Source organism: Astatotilapia calliptera, chromosome 9 (genome assembly GCF_900246225.1).
Source record: "Astatotilapia calliptera chromosome 9, fAstCal1.2, whole genome shotgun sequence".
NCBI lineage: Eukaryota > Metazoa > Chordata > Actinopteri > Cichliformes > Cichlidae > Astatotilapia > Astatotilapia calliptera.
In genome coordinates, this window is record NC_039310.1 from 12,065,121 (window position 1) to 12,083,671 (window position 18,551).

Below are 18,551 nucleotides of genomic sequence, written 5' to 3' on the forward strand. Positions count from 1 at the left end.
TTTAGAGCAAAATTATCCTCTTTCAGAGAATGGTACTTTAATTATGCTTTTGCTGCTAACATTTCTATAATTTATTAAGTAATAAGTAATGCAATATATAATCATGTAATGTTGAAAAATTATTCCTATTCTTAGTCCTAATATGAAGACACATTAAAATCAATATAACTGAACTGTGAGTCAGTTTTCAAATGCTTTTGTTTGGCTTTTATTTCTCAGAGAATGTTGCTGATTTTCCAGGAACTTCTCTAGACTGGTCCCTATTTCATCCCATTTTAAAAAAAATCCTGGAAACGCCCGTGAATTTTACACTTAGTATTAAAATAATTTAAAAAAATTAATTTGATAAACTGTTGTTAGACGTGACTTTACCAACACTTACAATTACTTAAAAATTTTAGGTTTCTATTTTCACTTTAGCTGAAAATAAGAGGAAATTGTGACGTCACCCCCTTCATGGGTAGTGTTGAATGATTGGCCACGCCTCTGTGCGCGAGGGAGGCAGGCTGTAACGTGAACGTCAGGGTGGTGAAGTCTGATTGAAGCTACTGAGAGCAGAAACTACAGCAGGAGGAGGAAACACAAGCTATACTTGTGCAAACCTGACAGAGAGCTCCGTGTAAAAATGGCGTACCACAGTCCATACAGAGCCCCCCCACACATCAACGCTCCTCCGGACCAGGGTTTCCTGTGGAATATCTTCCAGAGGTAAGTGCAGGAAAGCCGGGTTGTTTCGCTGCTGTGTGCCTGTCTCTCACTTTGCTTCGAGGTGAAAACTGCTGTCGTGTAATAGCGCGGGAGGAAGAGGGTGAGACTGGGTGGGGGTGACACTAAATATTTCATTGAGAGCTCGCTGTTTTTGTTTGTCGTTGCTCTCATCTATGCATAACTCTTTTTCGGGACAGATTTCCCGGAGTGAAATGACTGATTTTCAGTGTTACAGTTGAGCCTCAGTTGTGGAAGTAGTACTACACAGTACACAGCCTGTAGCTGCTTTATGTCACATCTGGTACTACCTTACATTACTACGCGTCTGCAGTGCCGCATAGTTGTATTGATGATGTTACATTGTGCCGAAATGAAGTCAAAGTCAGTCAGCTTGCTCAGTGAGAGTTTTCAAACCTGGGTTCAAGGACCTCCGGGAGTCCTTGAAGGGTTTCCCCTCCCCGGTTTATCCTAGCAACGGAATCACAGCTCCATTCAAAATGTTTTATTTATGTCTCCAGTGAAAACCATCTTCCACCAACACTTGAGTCTGAAGAAGTCATATAGAAATGATATAATATTCTAAAAAAGCTGGATATGACTAACTGGATCTATTTAAAACACATTGGAGAGCTTATTTCCCAAAAAAACATTGTTTTATGTTGGATTTTTGGATGTTCCCCCCCCTCCCATATTTGGATGTTAAAGTGTCAGCCACTGATAGTCATCAGTTTCAGCACAGCCTGAGTCAAAAGCGTGTCAGCAGCCAAGAAGGTCATAGAGTAGTAGGCAGAGAGGGAAATGTTCATATGCCTTGGCCCCTGGCAATAGTAAGCTATAGAGTTATGTAATACTGCAGAAGATTTTTTTCTGACATTAGGATGCTGCTGGCATTGCAAGGCTCGAAACACCCTTTAACTAATTATTTATGTATGGTGGAAAAGCTTTAAGGTATCACATGTACACATTTTGCCTCTTTGAGGAGCAGCACCTTCTCGTGGCTGCATGCATCATTGTCATGCCAGGCGTTATTGTGACTATCATAAAAACATACAGTCATCTGTCACATGAGCCATTGCGCTGCCTCATCTGCTGCCCCTCGGTGAATATCTGGCAGAGCTTTGCTGGAATTCCCTCGGTCATGTGGTCAGAGTCAACGGAGCATGTTGACGCAGAAGGCTTTGCAATCCCTTTTACACACACGCACCTACTAACCCATGACTCACCATCCCATTGTTGGACTGCTTTTATATACATGTTTGCTATGATATGACTACATCTGAGTGGATGCGCCACGACAAGATAAGATAAGTAGGCTATTTGACGTCTGCCTGGCTAGATGCTGAATGAGTCACTCTCTTCCTTTTGTGTGCATGCTCATGGATGGCTATGGTATGACAAAAATGTTTGAATCCTGCATTTCAAGACTCAGACTTGACTGAGTAGCTCCTACTCACCAATTCTCAGCGTTTAATCAAATTACACATTGATTTAATCAAATAACTACTTGGCAGAAACAAATGTACCTGACAAAAGTTGTTACACATGCAGAGCTAACCGTAATTCTTTCTGCGACTTGCTTTATCCTTAGATTAAAAAGGTTTAAAGTAGGAAGAGTAGCAGTGGAATTTTCAAGCTTGGGAGCTACAGCACCAGTGCCTTACTTTTGGACCAGTTATGTGGAAAGTAGGACGGACTTTTGTTCCGCAAGCTATATTCCAGCCTGATTGCCTAATAGGAAACAGTGAAACATGGGAAAATCTGAGCAGAATAACTGACTCAGTCATGGTGTTTTGTCCTTTTTCCCCCCCTTCTTTTAATATTGTCCCGCTGCAGCTTTTACATAGAAGTTCTGTATTTGACAGTGTGAATATGGAAACACCAGATGGTTAACTGCCTGCCTCTGCAGGCAAGAAGCAGTTTTAATGATGCTTTCAATTTTTTTTCTTTTTTACTGTTGAGGTAACTTCGCCTAAGGCTGGGCGTGTGAGCTTGTAGGAAGAAGACAGGCGGAGCGGGGAAAAAAGAGAGCTTATACTGTACACACACATACTTCTTTGAGATAATATCTCAGTGTTTGGTAAAGGCTGGGTACCCCCTCTGCCTCCACCAACCCAACCCATCACCACCTTCACAGTGACAAGGCTCTCATTTATGGCAGCATGCTGAGAGCGGTTCCTTCCCCAGCAGGAAGACCAGGCGAGACCGCGTGTTTGTTTTTCTTCATTTAACAGGGGAAATGCACACCGACATATAGCTGATCACCATGCCTCGATGGCTGCAGTCATAGAGTTGCGGCCGCACAAAAACGAGTCACAGCCGGGAGCAGAAACCCAGCACACTTTTTGTTTTTGTTGTTTTGTTTTGTTTGTTTGGGGGGGTCCTCCCCTCTTCTTCTCTGCTGGTATTCAAACTGTGTTTGTTGAGTGAGCTCTGCGTCAACAGGTTGGGCCTGGCAGGTTGCTAAGGAACAACTGAGTCACTGGATTTTTGACTAAGCTAGATTTCAAAAGTGTAAGGCCTCATATTTGTGCCAGAGTCCAACCTTATAATGTCTCTGCATCTCAAAGAGAGACTTGTGGCAACATTCAAGCAGACTATGATGTGTTTTTGTCCTTTATAGTTATCTATACTATCTAAATGTTCAGCTAAAGATTTGCTCTCAGCTCTGTGTGATGTCACTAAGAGCCGAGTTCCTAATTGATCCTAACATGGTGAGGCTTATGATTTGATGCCTGTTTGTTTGGGTCTCTAACTTTGTAGAGTGAAGAACTATGGTTATCGCATACATTGAATGGTGATTGGCTGAGAGCATCAGCAGAAGCTGAGATCAAAAAAGCTTCAGCGGTCTATCACCAGCTGTTTAACATGTAGACTGCAGGAGTTGTTATAGCAACAAGAACTAATCATTCAAATGGTAATGGATCCCTGCATTGATCAACTTCTCCATTTTGATCCCAAAGTCTACTTATTATCTCACTCTCTTGGGATATTTTCAAGATGTGATGTGATTGGCTAGAGGTAGCGCTGGTGAATTTGAAATCTGCTTTGATTGGCTGATGTTTGCAACTTCTGGGAATTGAAAAGCTGAACTTTTATCAATGTTTCAGCTCCAAAGTAGTGGGAGGAAAGTGAAGCTGCATAACCTAATTCCCAAGGAGTGAAGGGCAATTGAAGGCTGAAGTGTGCACATGTGAGGGCTTCTTGAGCACAGAAGCCCCACCCACCTGGTGTTTAAACCTTCTGTTTATGAGGGGCAGCCAATCAGAACAAAGTCTTCTAAAAGGGCCAGAGGAAGGGAGCATAATTATGAGATAAATTATGATCTGTGTATCAGGAAAGCTACTCTGGCATAAAGACATAGAAATGACAAAGATTGCTCTCCTTAAAGGTACTGTAAGTGTACATTAATAATTACATCGCATCCCATTCCCTTTCTTTGTTTAAAGTCTGCCAGTGAGTCACCACATCAGTAGCACTTTCCTTCAGTTCCTTCTTTAAATACCTACACAGAGTAGAAATGTACTTAAAGAAGCAGCACTACCTTTGGATGCTTTACTAGCTTTGGTGGCTCCATTAGGGCTAAAACACCTGAATAGTTGGTGAACTGTGACAGTAAATTCAATGACCCTGGTCTATGGAGCTCTTAACCCATTTGCTAACGTTTTAAAGTAGAAATGATCCATAATAATTACATCAATCCTAAGTTTAAAGCCCTTTGATTTGTTGTCACTTCACCTGTAAAACATATTCAAGTAATGAAAACCTAAGTTCTCCAAGATCCAAAGTGACCTGAGAAAACTGGCTCAAACAAAGAGCAGTGCTTTTTGCTTGCTAGTTTCCAGTCAGTTGATTTACTAACTGTATGAGCTGTAACTTCAGGATCTGGGACAAAAAGAGACTAATTTAATTTTCTTGAGTAATTCTGCTTTGTTTTGTGAAGACTTTTCTCTCTCTCTGATATAATTTAATTAAACTGTCAGTGTTGTTGGCAGGAGGCAGCCTGATACATTCTTTTATGTATTGCCAGGTAGTCAAAATAGCATTGCTGTGCACATATGTCAAATATGAGAAATTTTAACTTTTGGTTTCACTATCACTTAAAAGAATCTTCCAAGCAGGCACTATGCTGTGGGCACTAAAAGTTACGAAGCAACAACCTGTTTTAGTTTGCATTCTCAGGACCAACACACACTAACACACACAAACCTTTAGACCTTGTCTGGCTGGTTTCTCTGATCTCTGAGTGTACAAACTGTCTTGTGCACCCTGATCACAGACTTCCATTCATTCTCTGTGCACTGTTGAAACACTAACACATGATCAGCAGGATGAGGTTTCAGTTGGCGAGCGCTGGTGCATGCTGCTTTTGTGTGTTGGGATTGTGTCCTGGTGTGAAGTGGTTAAAGCAGGCGGTATCTAATCTGTGTTTTCCTCCCCAGGGTCGACAAGGACCGGAGTGGAGTGATATCAGACACGGAGCTTCAGCAAGCCTTATCGAACGGTATGGATCAGTGTCTTGGAATTTCTGCCACTACTGTTATTGTCTTTCTTTCCCGTTCTATAAATATCTATATATATCTCACCTCCTTTTCTATGTCAATATATCATTTTTCCCTTTCTTCTTAATTCCCTCTGTTCTTCTTTGCTCCCCTGTGTGTCTCTCTCTTTGTCTCCCATCTCCTCGTTACACACCACTGGTCACTGGCTCACTCTTTGATTTAAGCAACGGCATGTTAAAGCAGAAAAATGGATGGGGATTTTATTTTTATCCCATCGATAGCAGGTGAACCGGATAAAAATGAATGGAGTTTTATTTTTGTCCCAGAACAGAGGAGTAGGTGAAGAGTTTAACGGCGTAGCTCGAGAGAAAATACTTTGATATTCTTCTGTGTCCCAGCAATGACAGCCAGCGCCACACCGTACAGGATGCTAACTGAAACTGTGGGTGTGGATTTTGTCACACTCTTCAAAAGTTCAAACAAGATGAATGCTCTCACATCATCGTAATAGGAATAAGCACAGACTGCTTATAAAAGATGGAAACTGGCTTTTGTTTTGTTGACGCCAGTAATAATGACCATATTTATACAAAAGCGTGTGAAGTTAACAAATCCATAAACTATAGAAAGCAAAACTGGCACAGGAGGTCACATGATGGGTCAAATAGTTCCAATAAAATACTCCAAAAGGCACCAAACCTCAAATAGTTTCTAAAGGTCTTTCTAAAGGCAATGAACACCTGCCATTTATATGAGCTAACACATGCTTTTATACATGGAGATGATCGCTGATGCTGTGCTAAAATGCTTGTGTGGACAGAGATTAAAACATGCTAATACTGACATAGCGTAATAAAGCATTTCTATTTACCTAAGTCACTCTGAAAGCCATTTTATTGTGCTTTCTCTTCTCTCTTGCTCTTGTATAATTAAAAGTGAAGCACAGAGTTTTAAAAGGGGGGAAAATAATGCATAAATCTGCCTCTGGTTAACTATTTAAGCATGTATGCAGTGCAATTAAACAGTAGTATGACAGAATTACATCATAGTTTCTATCCCCTGGTAAACTTGGAGGAATCCTGTGTGGTTCATCAGCAGCTGACGATGTTGACATTTACTCAGCACTTATAGTCTTTTAGCGCGATAATGTGAATTTGCAATGTATTGTAGGTGACTGTTAAGTGAAACCCTTTAGCAGAGTTTTAAAGGTGAGTCAGCTGGAAGCAATTAAATGTCAGCCATGGATAACAACCCCAATCATGCCTGTGCCACATAGGCTAATGGTGGCTTAATTAACTAGTTAGCTACAGCTCATAAACTGCTTAAACTTTTAAACTCTTGCTTTTGTCTTTCATAAAGTTGTTTGTGAGGCTGGGTGACTTTATATAAGGGGTGTGCTTTCTCTCCTGCAGAATGTATTAATCTGATTGAAAACCCAGGGATGTTTCATGAGGCTTACAGCTGCTAGTAATGGAGGCACAGTCCCTCTTGTAGCTCTGCAGGAGGAGCTGCATTCAGACAGGGACGAGGCTTCATTTCCTTAACAAATTAAAAGAAAAGAAACGGAGTGCTTGTTATTCCTCCCCAGCGGTTTCGGGAGAAGCACTGAATAAATGATACGGGTCATCTTCTCTGCTCACATCCTGGAAAATGAAGTCACTTATTATTTGTTTATGTATTTATTTTTTTTATGCTCGTAATGATGAGGAGAGCTGCCACAACAGAGCAGGCATCTATTTTCCTGCCACACTCATCGCTGCGTCGCTTCTTGACCTTGTTTGAAGTGAGACGGCACAGTTAAAATGGGTTAACGATTAATGTGACACCGTTAGACCAGAAACTGTGGCACAGGGTTGATGTTTGTATATTCATTATAATATAATGTCTTCCCCCATCAAGCTTTTGTTTGATTTGCTCCAGCAGCTTTTCAAAGACTTTTCAGCAGATTACGCTGCCCAGAAACCCATTTTTCTGGGCACTTCAAAAGAGAGAAAGAGGCAAAAAAGAAGTGTGAGAGCCAGCAGCAGCACTGAAAGAAGCTGTTATCGAGCTGCGCAGTGACTCTGGCACAGCATACTGATTAGTGTGTAGTGTGTGTTTGTGCGAGGCAAGCGTGTGTGCGTTGCTCATTTCATCAGATTTTTGGGTTTTTTGCCAAGGGTCAGTGAGTCTCTTCTTGTTTTTTTGGACTCGCTGTTGTGTTTGTGTGCTCCTCGCTGCGTATGCGTGCGGCGAACGGCAGGTTTCCCGGTCCAGTCTCTCCTAGTTCATTAGATTCATTGGGAAATGAAACCGAGCCAGTCAAGCCGAACACGGCGCACTGCATCCTGTCCTGCAGCTTCCTAAAGACAACCCGCCGCTCGACTGTCTGTTGCAGCTCTACTGTCTCTGCATTCTGCTTTTTTGAATCAGTTTCCTGCCATCAACTATGCTTTGTCTACTTATTCTTCTTTACCCCTGTCTCTGAGGAGAGCAGAGAGCATCAAGGTTCAGGAGGGAGGCTGGGCCAGTTAAACTCTTTTATCCTCTGCTGCTGTTTCTGCATCACATACTCTGGTTTTCTTATCGTCCATCAGCGCTCTGCCTACCTGTCTTCTGCACATAGAAAATGATCCGGGCTTCACTTCATATGTTTCTTTTTTCCTTTTGCTTTGTGCAGAAATCTTTTAATCTCCTGCTTTTTTTACATGTATTTTCTTTTTCCAGGTAGAAAAAAGAAATCAGTCGGCTAGAAAAAGGCATTTTAAACATTTTAAACATAGGATTATACAACATCTCCTCTCCTCTTACATTTCTCTTGAGGATATGGTACCGGCTGTTTTCCTGCCATGCCCTCTGTCTCCTTGTCCTCTCTTACTCTGACTTTGTCTCTTTGTCTCTCACCCTTACTTAGACAGACACACAGAGAGGGAAAGTGAAACTATCTTCCCTCCTCTCTCTCTCAGTCCTGGGTGTTACCGTGATGAAACAGTGATGGCTCTGTGCTGTTGGAAGTGCACGTGCCTGTCTGTTTTGTCCGTATGCCTTTTAGCCGGGCCATTTGCTATAAATATGGATTTTTTTTTCTGGCCTCGTCTCTTTGCTCAGCAGTAAGCAGATACCCTACCAACTTGCCTCCATGCTCCCCCCCACTCTCCTGCTTGAGTTATTTGTGTAAGAGCTCCACTGAAACTGCTGACATGCAGAGCGGGCTTGAGGAACTCAATCAGCAGCCCTTTCCGTTACACTTGTACATATGTACACTTTTGTAAAACCTGAGCTGAGTCAGATGGCATGGATATTACCCAGACAGTGTTAAGCTTTTCAGCATTTCCACCTTCTGGTGAAGGAGCTGCGTCATGCACTGAATATGTTAGATCCAGTCATTTTCTAATGGCGTGAGGCACCGGTGCCATTTTGACTGGATTCCTTCTTATGCGTTTTCCTTATATGTGACCACAAAACACACAGAGCTGACTGTAGCAGTCGCTTTAATTATAATTCTCTTTACTCTGAGCAATGACTTGCTTGGATACTCCTGTTGATAAGCTCCCAGCATACTACATAACTGTACTCTTTGCATGATTTCAAATTGCAAGGTTTGAGCGACTCCCAGAAAAAGCTAAATTGCAATCACTTACATTTATATTAATTCAACGATAATCAAGCAGCTCTGTCCCTTTGCTGCTCTCAAGGTCAAACCTTTACCTGAGTAATACAGGATGTGTGTTTCGGGAGGTTTCAAGTCTGTGTCGCTACTTTGTGAGCTTAACATTTAAAGTGTGTTTGGAAAAGTTCAAATCCGTGTTTGCTTATGTCAGGCGTGTAGGGGACAATCGACTCACTGAACTCCATCACGACCGTTACATGTATGCGTATACACTGCGGTCAGCGCTCTCCGTTTTTCCACTCGCCCGCCTCCCTCCTCACCTCTTATATTCTCTCACTTCTGTCCACCTCGCCACTGGCAGTTCACCAGTGAGAGGGGTCCAGTGTGTGGACAGGACAGAGGGAGTATTGTCCCAGTCTGCCATCAGACGCTCACAAACATCTCAGCCATACTGGCCGCTTCACACTGGGCAGCCGCAGTGTGTCTAGCATACATTGGTGACCTCACAGCTAGCTACTGGTGTGAGGTGTGTGTGCGTGTGCATGCATGCGTGTAGAAGAGCCCGTGCGTCTGGAAAGGTCACAGCTTGTTCTCTGCTCTGCCTTTGGGCATTTTACTGCTGGCTCTAATGTTTGAGTAGCATTCACAGCGTTTTAGCTGAATCCATGTTTGAACATCCAATTTCTGCTCACGCCAACAGCTACGTAACACTGTAGTATAGAAATATCAAAGATGCATTTAAAGGAAAATTAGAAACACTGTTTTTGGACTAGTGACAAACTCTTTTAATTATAGTTATAACTTATAATAACAGCCTATAAAAATATCTGAATTTTTTTGCTCCTGAAAATTCCAGTATCCCTCGGTATTTGTTACAGTCAACTTATTACATTTAATAAAATAATTGTTGACATTGTACTCTGGATTAACCGTCAAGCGGCATTTTTCATGATCCTATATCCATATTGGATTCTGACCGGTTTATCGGCAGACTGATATTATCTATACAGGTAACAGCCAGATGCTCTATAAAAGCAGAAGTTGTTGCTGTTTGCTAGTTTGGAGCATGTAAGTGTGTGTTAACACAATGCCACAGTCTTCCTGGGAGGCGTGATGATTTGGCCATGTTTTATAGCCACAGGACCTGGACACCTTACAGAGTTGAGCATGAACTCCTCTGTATACCAAAGTAATCTAGAGTCAAATGTGAGCTTTAGCTGTTGGACAGATGGCCAACAGCTAAAGCTCACAGTGGATCTAAAACAGAATGACTGAAAAACAAAATCAGCAAGCAGTGACCCGCTCAAAGTCCAGTCAACCTGATTGAAATGCTGTTGCCTTAAGAGAGTTGTGCATAAATGAAGTGAATGATTCGAGTGTTTCTGCAGATTTTTTTTTTTTTAAATTATCTATTAAAAATAGTTTTAGTACTAGTAATACAAACATAAAAACATGAATTATGTTTTTGACTATGAATTGTTGGTGATCAAAGTATTAGGGAGTTTCCAGTTTATCTAAATTGTTGTGTTTAAATGTGCTGTAGCACATAATTCGCTACTATTACTGAAACGAAGAAGTAACAGGCAATCATTTTGTAATGAAGTGTGTGTGTGTGTGTGTGTGTGTGTGTGTGTGTTTTTGTTTGTTTTTTTTTTGTTTTTTTTAAAAGCATCTGTTGCACATTAAGGAAGTATATATAGAGATGACAAACAGAAATGTAGCCCGATTAAAGAAGTATTCCTTTAACATGGTCATAAATGACACCACGCCATTCATTTTAGTCGATGAGAGATGTGGTTTGATGAAAAAAGTACTTGTGAGAAATGGCAGCAAAGAGACATGCTGTAACGCTGACCCGCTTCTACAAATTGCCCTCACATCTATATGCTAATAATACTTTATGATTGTTGCTTTAGTTCATTATTTAGTTCGTTTTGGATGAAAGTGGAATATAGATTCTGGCCCAAATCCCAGCGTCAGTAAGAGCCTCAGGCCTGTCCCAAAACGGCTCTATCCACAGTCCTAGACGGCCTCAGCCATCAATAAAACAAACTGAGCAAGAGGGAGGAAATGACTAGTGTCCTCTGAAGCACACAGTACTTAGTGTACCAAAATCTTAAAGTTTTGAGGTCCTGAAATTGTTTCAGCTTCATATTATTTATTTAGACGCTTTAATGGGCTTTCCCAAGTAAAATCGAGGTGTGAATAAATCAACAATAAAGCAATTTCTGTGTTATGTTTGATTTGAAACCTTTTTATTTAAATGAGATCCTCTTATCTAAGCTCTTGAGGCTCGCGCTGCAAACCTGCTTACTGCTGTGCTGGCATAGCTGTGGAGGAAAATCAAAAACAAGCAGCATGGTGTGAAAAACGCTCCAGAGTTTCGGCAAGCTGTTGAAATTCTGCAGAGGCTGTTTTAGGATCTGCAAAAAGAGTTTCAGGAAACAACCTTAGGTCAGCAAATGTAGGCAAGAGAGCTCAAGGTACTGCAATGAGAACCAAACTGCAAATGTTTTGTTCACCTCATCTCCTCGGGTCACTTCTCTTTTGTTATCTCTGCTCCTTTTGTGCATTTCCTTGCCTCCCCTCGCTTCTCTACATCTTCTCAGACACGCTTCTCTTTATTCCTGGTCCTGAACTGCCAGCCTGCCTGTAATAAAGTGAGGTGGTGAGTCAGCAGCTATTTAGATGGCCTGATAAATCTCACTGTCTTGAGAGTGTGAAGCAGGCTATAAAAGTATAAACACTCACCTGAAGTAAAGACCTATTGCTCTTTTTCGCGCCCACCTATATGACAGGTAGATTCACTTGTAATTGAAGTTTGTCCTCTAGATGAAAAATAATGATGCGTAGCTGGAAAAAAAAAGACATAAATTGTCATAAAACTCACCCCCGCTTTTTTTAAAAAAACTACAAAAGTCTTGAGCCACCCCTCATTTCTTTGTATTTTGCTGGGAAAATGCACCAATGGGTGCAATAACAGATATGTAGAGAGAGAGTATTGTAACAAATCTTAAGGTCAATATTTGATATGACCACCTTTAATCTTCTGCACAGATTGAACTGTCTTAGTCAAGCTTTCCTGTCACTTCTTCAGGAACAGTTCTCCAGGCTTCTAAGAGCTCGTCTGCATCAATGCATCAAAGTTCACGGCAAATTTCAGAATGCTGATGTGCTCGTTCTTCTTCATTGCAGCCACCACATTCTCCTTTAACCTCCTAAGACCCGAACTTTTCCACGGCATGCATTTTTAATTTCTCTTTGATATTTAGGCATATTGGGGCCCGATGAATGTAAAAACAAAGAATTACCTTATTTTTGTTTTTATGAAAAACCAGAGCCACATATGAGGACATTCGTTTAAAATTTTGATTGAACAGTAGCAGTATAATGTCCTCGTAAATGGATATCAGGCCCTTGAAGAGCAAAATTGAGTATTTTGGTCTAAATAACCCAAAATGTTATTTAAACATATGTGGACGCCAGGTCCTAGGAGGTTAAAGCATTACAGACATAATTCACTGTTTGCTTGACTTCTTCATACTTAAACACACAGACACGCACACATGCACAAAAACTCATAAACATGAAGACACAACATATCTACCTCATCCAGGAGATAAAACTCTGCCCAAGAGTACTTGAGAGTATTTATATATTTTTGCATTTAGTAAAATGTTTACTTAATTTTTTTTAAATTTATTATGGCACGTAAATACAACGAAAGATTTATACAGTTACTCGATTACCAAAATAATTGGCAGTATGTTTGGGATCACTGTTATGCTTTCTAGATGGTGTTGCGTGATAGGGTAGCTGTGGCTTAGGAGGTAGCGCAGGTCACCTACTGATCGGAAGGTTGGTGGTTCGATCCCTGGCTCCTCCAGTCTCCAGTAACCCCAAGTTGCTCTCAGTTTAGAGACAGTGCTTGTGAGAATGGGTGTGATTGGGTGAACGTGGCACATTGTACTCCGGGAGAGTAGAAAAGCGCCGTATAAGAATCAGTCCATTTACCATAGATCAAAATGTAATGGTTTTTTCTGCATTAATAATTCCAACAATTCCAACTTTATTAAAACAACCCTGCTGACTTAAATAAAGCCCCAAATCATGACAAAGTCTCCACCATGTTTTCCAGATGGCTGTAGACACTCACTGCTGTACCTCTGTCCTGCATTCCTCCAGATAATCATTGTAATTTAAACCAAAATTTCACATTCGTCAGTCAGAGTTGTTTGTTCTGTGTAGACACAACACTGGTTCATCCCTTGATTTAGATCCAATTTTTTAATGATTTACATGTCAGTGTTAAATAAAAAAAACCTTCAAAAGCCTGGAGAACTGTTACTGGAGACCACTTTAAAAAAAAAATCCAAGCAAGCGTGACTCCTTGGGCGCAAAACATAAAGAAATCGGGGGTGGCCTCATAGACATAGGCTGTCTTCACAGCATAAACTTTTGATTTGTCATTGCTGGAGTGGAATTAATCACAGTATTAATGGCTCTGTTCTAATCAAGTGTCCTTTGAGGATGACGGTGTGATAGTGAGTCAGCAGGCACAATAAATCATGTTAATGGCAGACAGTTTGACGTGCCATTAAAGGACAATCACAGTAGATTAGTAACATTTGTGATAGGTGATATCAGGGATTGCTGCTTTCTGCAGGTTTCAGGTCCCTGCCACGGCAACTCAACAGCTGCTGTGAAAAAAAGTGTGTCTGCAAAATCATTCCCTCTTCACTCATTCACATCTCTCATAATAACGCACATGAGACTACACTAATGATCATCATTTTTCATTATCATCTGCTTGATGGGTTACTATGGTAATTTTCTGATTTATGAAACGTAAAGCGCCGCAGTGTGGGCTTGTTCGCATTGAAAGTCATCTGCCTTACATGGACACTACCAATGTATTTCATGCACAGTGCACATATAATCATAATAACAGTGGCAGGAAGTACATTTTATAGATAGTACAGTCAAGTATGTCTACAGTACTGTTATGTTTGGTCAAATGAAGCCGGCCGTTGCATTTCAGTTATCGTCTCGAGATAATGAACTCATTAAAAAGCAGTAAAATCAGATTCTTTCTTGGGTATGTCGTGATCTTAGGAAATAAATACAGGCCCCGCTAAAATGCTAATCTTGTGAAAATGTTTAATTAAGCTCCAATAGCAAGAAGAGTGTTTATTTTCTGTTTATTGTGATGATGCCAATTTTAACTGCAGTTCCACACAGTTGGTGTTAAAAAACAAAAAATCCCACGGCTGCTGTGGCTCTTACAAAACTCTACTGCACTCCCTAAAGATTTATTATATCATTACTGCTACCTCAGCTCTGTTATCATTATATCAGTTTCTTTGGGGCATTTAGCAGCTGGATGTTGCTGCAGGTCTTGGTGTATTTTTAACCAGCGCTCCTCTGTTTCACAGGCACGTGGACTCCTTTCAACCCAGTGACCGTCCGCTCCATTATATGTAAGTGACCAGTGACGGTGAGACAACCAACTTCCACACACTGCCTCTTGTTCTGGAAATATTCAGGTTGTTTATCTGCCTCCATGCCATGACAACCAGATTAGTTCATTAAACAGCGAGCAATCTGAAGACACAAACAAGCCTCTGCTGTTCTCCTGCTTTAGTGGAAACCTGCAGCCATCAATAAAACCAGGAAGAGGGGAATATCTGCAAGGAAATTGAAAAGCTGGTCCTAAAGGGCAGCTGAGAGTTTCCTAAGACTTCAAATATTGATCTGTTGACTCTTTTATAATATACAGCTGAGGTTAAAAACTGGAAACTTTGCAGTGTAGTTGATCTTTTAAACACACTGACTCTGAATCACAATGTACTAAACGATTCTTTTGTACTTTCTGTACACGAATGGCTGTGGCTTATTTATTTTTAAACTCCAAGACCAGAAGTATGTTAAAAAATGTCTGTCCCTGGGTCTCGCATGTACTTTGCACTCTCCGTTTGTTGTGCGACTTCCAAAGTAAATCCGTATAATTCCATCGCCTCTCCTTTCCACTGCACCATGCGCAGTAAATCCATTGTTTAGTACTCCCACAGCAAGAAGCATATCCTGTGATAACACTCCCTTTGTTGGGAGGTAATTGGATTGAAGCGCATGGGGGTGAGGAGTGGAGTACTGGTGGGGGGGATCAAGCTGTTTTCTTTCGCTGTCTTATGAGGCAGGAATTAGTCAAGTGTGAATTTCTGATAGCCCTGCAAAGATGTATGCGGTGCCGTACTCACTCTCGTGTCCTTAAAACTGTCCCAACCACATTTAATGTCCAGAATGTCTACCAGTGTGCGTGCATATATGTTGTCAGTACCGGTGCATTTAATATGCGTTATATTCTACTTCAGCCATGTTCGACAGAGAAAATAAAGGCGGGGTGAACTTCAACGAGTTTGCCGGTGTGTGGAAGTACATCACGGACTGGCAGAACATCTTCAGGAACTACGACAGGGACAACTCCGGCTTCATCGATAAACAAGAGCTTAAGCAGGCACTGACTGGATTCGGTGAGCAACAAAGTATGCTTGTGTACTAAAATTTAGGGTGCTGGTGGAGGGCTCGATGGTCTCTAGGCTGTTTCTACACGGTCAGTGTTTTTGTCTTTTCAGTTTTCTGTGTGTGTGTGTTTTAGATACAGCAGCTAGACACCAAATGAGTATATTTTAATCCTACTTTTTTTTACTAACCACCACATATACAAATGCTTTCAATTCATATATTTTGACAAATGTTAATTTGCGACTTTAAATTGGCCTGTAAAAAGCCAGAAAAAGTTGGGGTGCTTTGCAAACTAAATTCAACAGGAAGTGCTACAGACAACTAATAAAGTGTTGAACATTTGAGATTTGGCTGTTTGTTAGCAGGCAGGTCAGTTTATCACCTTGACATAGTGTTGGAGTAAGTACAAAATGTTGTTTGGCCTTTCTTGATAAGACGTCATCTGGGCGACGGCACCTGACTCCAAAGCCAGCATTAATGGTGTTTCCACTGCCTCCAACTGTGCAGAAAACATGCCGAATAGTTCCAGTTCTCCGTGATCTGACGAAGGGAGAACACAAAACATAATCGTTACTCAAACTACAGCAAGACAGTTTTATCTGCTGAGTCCATTTTAAACGAGTTTAGAGCCACAGAAGGGAGCAGCAGCATCTTGTGGACTTTCTCTGCATTCAGTGGTGGAGTTTAAGTTGCATTGTTTTGAATGCATTGCTGCCCGAAGGCCTGAAGATCATTGCCATTCACTGTTGGTTTTCAGCCTTGTCTGCTGTGTGCATATATTAAAGGATTTTTTGAACAGCAGATAGTATTACCTGCTTTGTACTTATACAATAAGAAATACGGCTATTAGACTGTGTGTCTATGCTGTCTTTACACTGTTAAGACTGTCGTGTTGCTCATTAACCTGATGAGTTGCTCATTGGTGCTGTTTAAGCATTATGCAGCTTTTTTCAGTCTCATTTTTCTCCAACTTTTATGAAACAATTTTCTTTCACCAAATTGAGCAGATGTGTTTTGTCAGTATTAAAATCAATTTAAATAATTTACTAATCAGCAGTAAAGTGACCAAATTAATAAATAAAAAAAGAACCTGTGAATGAAATGAGAGTGAAATCTGCCTGTGGGCTACGTTTGTGGTCAATGAAAAAGAAAGATTTCTTCGAAATAGCTGTTTTACTTTGCATGTTTTTGGTGTTTCTTTGTGTTTCCGTATTTTCTAAATCTGCTTCACGAGACTCCTGAAGATCAGAAGACACAGAGGCTCATATTCACTGTATTGTTTTCACTGGCAGTGGCAGGAGCGTCTCAGTAAAGCAGATGTACAGTATCACACTGATGGCGGCTGTCCCGTGAATGCCTTAATCTGACCGTATCATAACATGTCTCGAGTACAGCCACAACTTGTTCTTCTGCCCAAGCCAGTCTGCGTTCATTCCACCCAGCCTGGAGCTCTGCCACAGTCAATTTGCATATGTCATGGTTCACTTAAAAGTCATTACCTGGACAGGAGCCTCGTGTATGTAGAGGCTGTCATGCCCTCAGTGGCTCCAGGAGCTTCTCACAGTCTCAAGGTCCAGGATACAAATTAAGGGGTGGGGAAAGAAATCGACACAGCATAGCATCCTGATAGTTTGTGTGGCAATATCGTATCGATATAGAGACATCCAATATCAGTACTTTATTATTCAGTGACAATGTTGCTGTGCTAAACTGTTTCATTTTGTAGCACAGAAATAACTGAAATGAGATAGCTGTATCTTATTGGATAAAACAGATACTGAGAAAGCTGTACTTTGAGGACATAGCTTGCAATTAAAAAAGGTAATAAATCGCAGTAAATGTTTTTGTGATAGCATTTTGCAAAAGTAAAGAAAACAAATCCCAATCGTATGATGTTGCAGGGTGCGTGGTGATTCCCACCTCAACAAAGACCCAGAGGTGAACGTCCAGCATCTGCCATAGCAGAGTTTAGACCAGAAATCAAATGCATTATAAATCATCCTTTATCAGAAAACAAACTGAGTGGGTGAATGTGTAGAACAGCTTTGAAATGACGGCTGTGTTACTGTTGTGTGCAGGCTATCGTCTATCGGACCAGTTCTACGGCACACTGATAGAGAAGTTCGACCGCCAGAGGAAGGGACAGGTGGCCTTCGATGACTTCATCCAGTGCTGTATTGTACTGCAGGTAACAGAGTCGCACTGACTGTAGTGTGCATGTAAAAGACTTGAAGTGGACTTTCAATCATGTATTTTTATGAGCCAGTTTCTTCCTTCTCAGTAATTTCATGCAGCTATAGAAGAGGCTGCTAAGTGTGACAAAAAGCCTAAAGAAGTAAATGGTATTAATAATAATGAGATAATGCTTCTGGCTAATCTGCAGTAAATCCTTTTTCTGTGCTTTTGCAGAGGTTGACTGATGTTTTCAGGCGATATGATACGGATCAGGACGGCTGGATCCAGGTTTCATATGAACAGTATCTTTCCATGGTCTTCAATATAGTATAATATACACGGCTCACCACAGAAGAGCACAACTGGACACAACTGTGCCAAAGCTACCGGCACCTCCCGGAAGTCTGCCATGATGGACGCTGCAAGATTTTTTTAATTTTTAATGCCTTGCTGTTGTTTTTTGTTTTGTTTTTTTTGGGGTTTTTTTTTGGGGGGGGGGGGGGGGGGGGGGGTTCACTTTTATTTATAAAGTTAACAACACAATTTTTTCTGTTTATTTTCCAAATCATTTATCTGGAAGTATAACTCAAATGCTTGATATAATTAAAAAAAAAATCTTGTAGTGTTTTTGTTTGTTGACCAATCTGAACATTGTCTGTGTCGGCGACTCCGTGTGGGGGAACATTATGGACGCATCTGTCTTTCTGTCTGTCTGTTAATGTTGACATTAAATGTCTTAACTTTAATTGATTACATTAAAAAAAGAAAAGAAAAAAAGATCAGTCGAGAGTGAAATAATGCATTGTAAATACGATTTCAAATGCATTGCATGCTTTTCAGGGAAATTTCACCCCACAGTTGAAGCATGCTTTCCCTTTCTCTTGACTTTTTCCTCAGCCCTATTTTGCTCAAAGCCATGTTTACAAAACTGTGAGAGCAGGAGACGCCCTGCTTTGAGATTCACTCACATGCCAGCTTACATGCCATATTTGTACAAAATTATTTTTAACAGCAAATCTTCAAATGTGAGAACATACAGTTGGTTTTTTTTGTTTGTT

General features: G+C 40.9%; 1 protein-coding gene and 1 long non-coding RNA gene across 3 annotated transcripts; one reads left to right on the top strand and one right to left on the bottom strand.

Annotated features, from left to right (window-relative positions):
• Positions 1-471: 471 nt before the first annotated feature.
• Positions 472-17,967, top strand: pdcd6 (programmed cell death 6). 2 transcript variants are annotated; one of them, XM_026179322.1, is made up of 6 exons: positions 472-708; positions 5,148-5,209; positions 14,232-14,276; positions 15,168-15,338; positions 17,397-17,506; positions 17,728-17,967. In XM_026179322.1, the coding sequence occupies exons 1-6, from the start codon at positions 626-628 to the stop codon at positions 17,824-17,826; spliced, it is 570 nt and encodes a 189-aa protein (XP_026035107.1). In that variant the 5' UTR covers positions 472-625; the 3' UTR covers positions 17,827-17,967. The 2 variants fall into 2 exon arrangements, with proteins under 2 accessions (XP_026035107.1, XP_026035108.1); XM_026179323.1 differs by having other exon boundaries at positions 474-708; positions 15,168-15,326.
• LOC113028891 (uncharacterized) lies at positions 10,472-17,390 on the bottom strand. Its single transcript, XR_003273293.1, has 3 exons — positions 15,701-17,390; positions 11,548-11,649; positions 10,472-11,446 (listed from the first exon to the last, which is right to left on the bottom strand). It is a non-coding gene; the product is annotated as an uncharacterized LOC113028891 (long non-coding RNA).
• Positions 17,968-18,551: the final 584 nt, after the last annotated feature.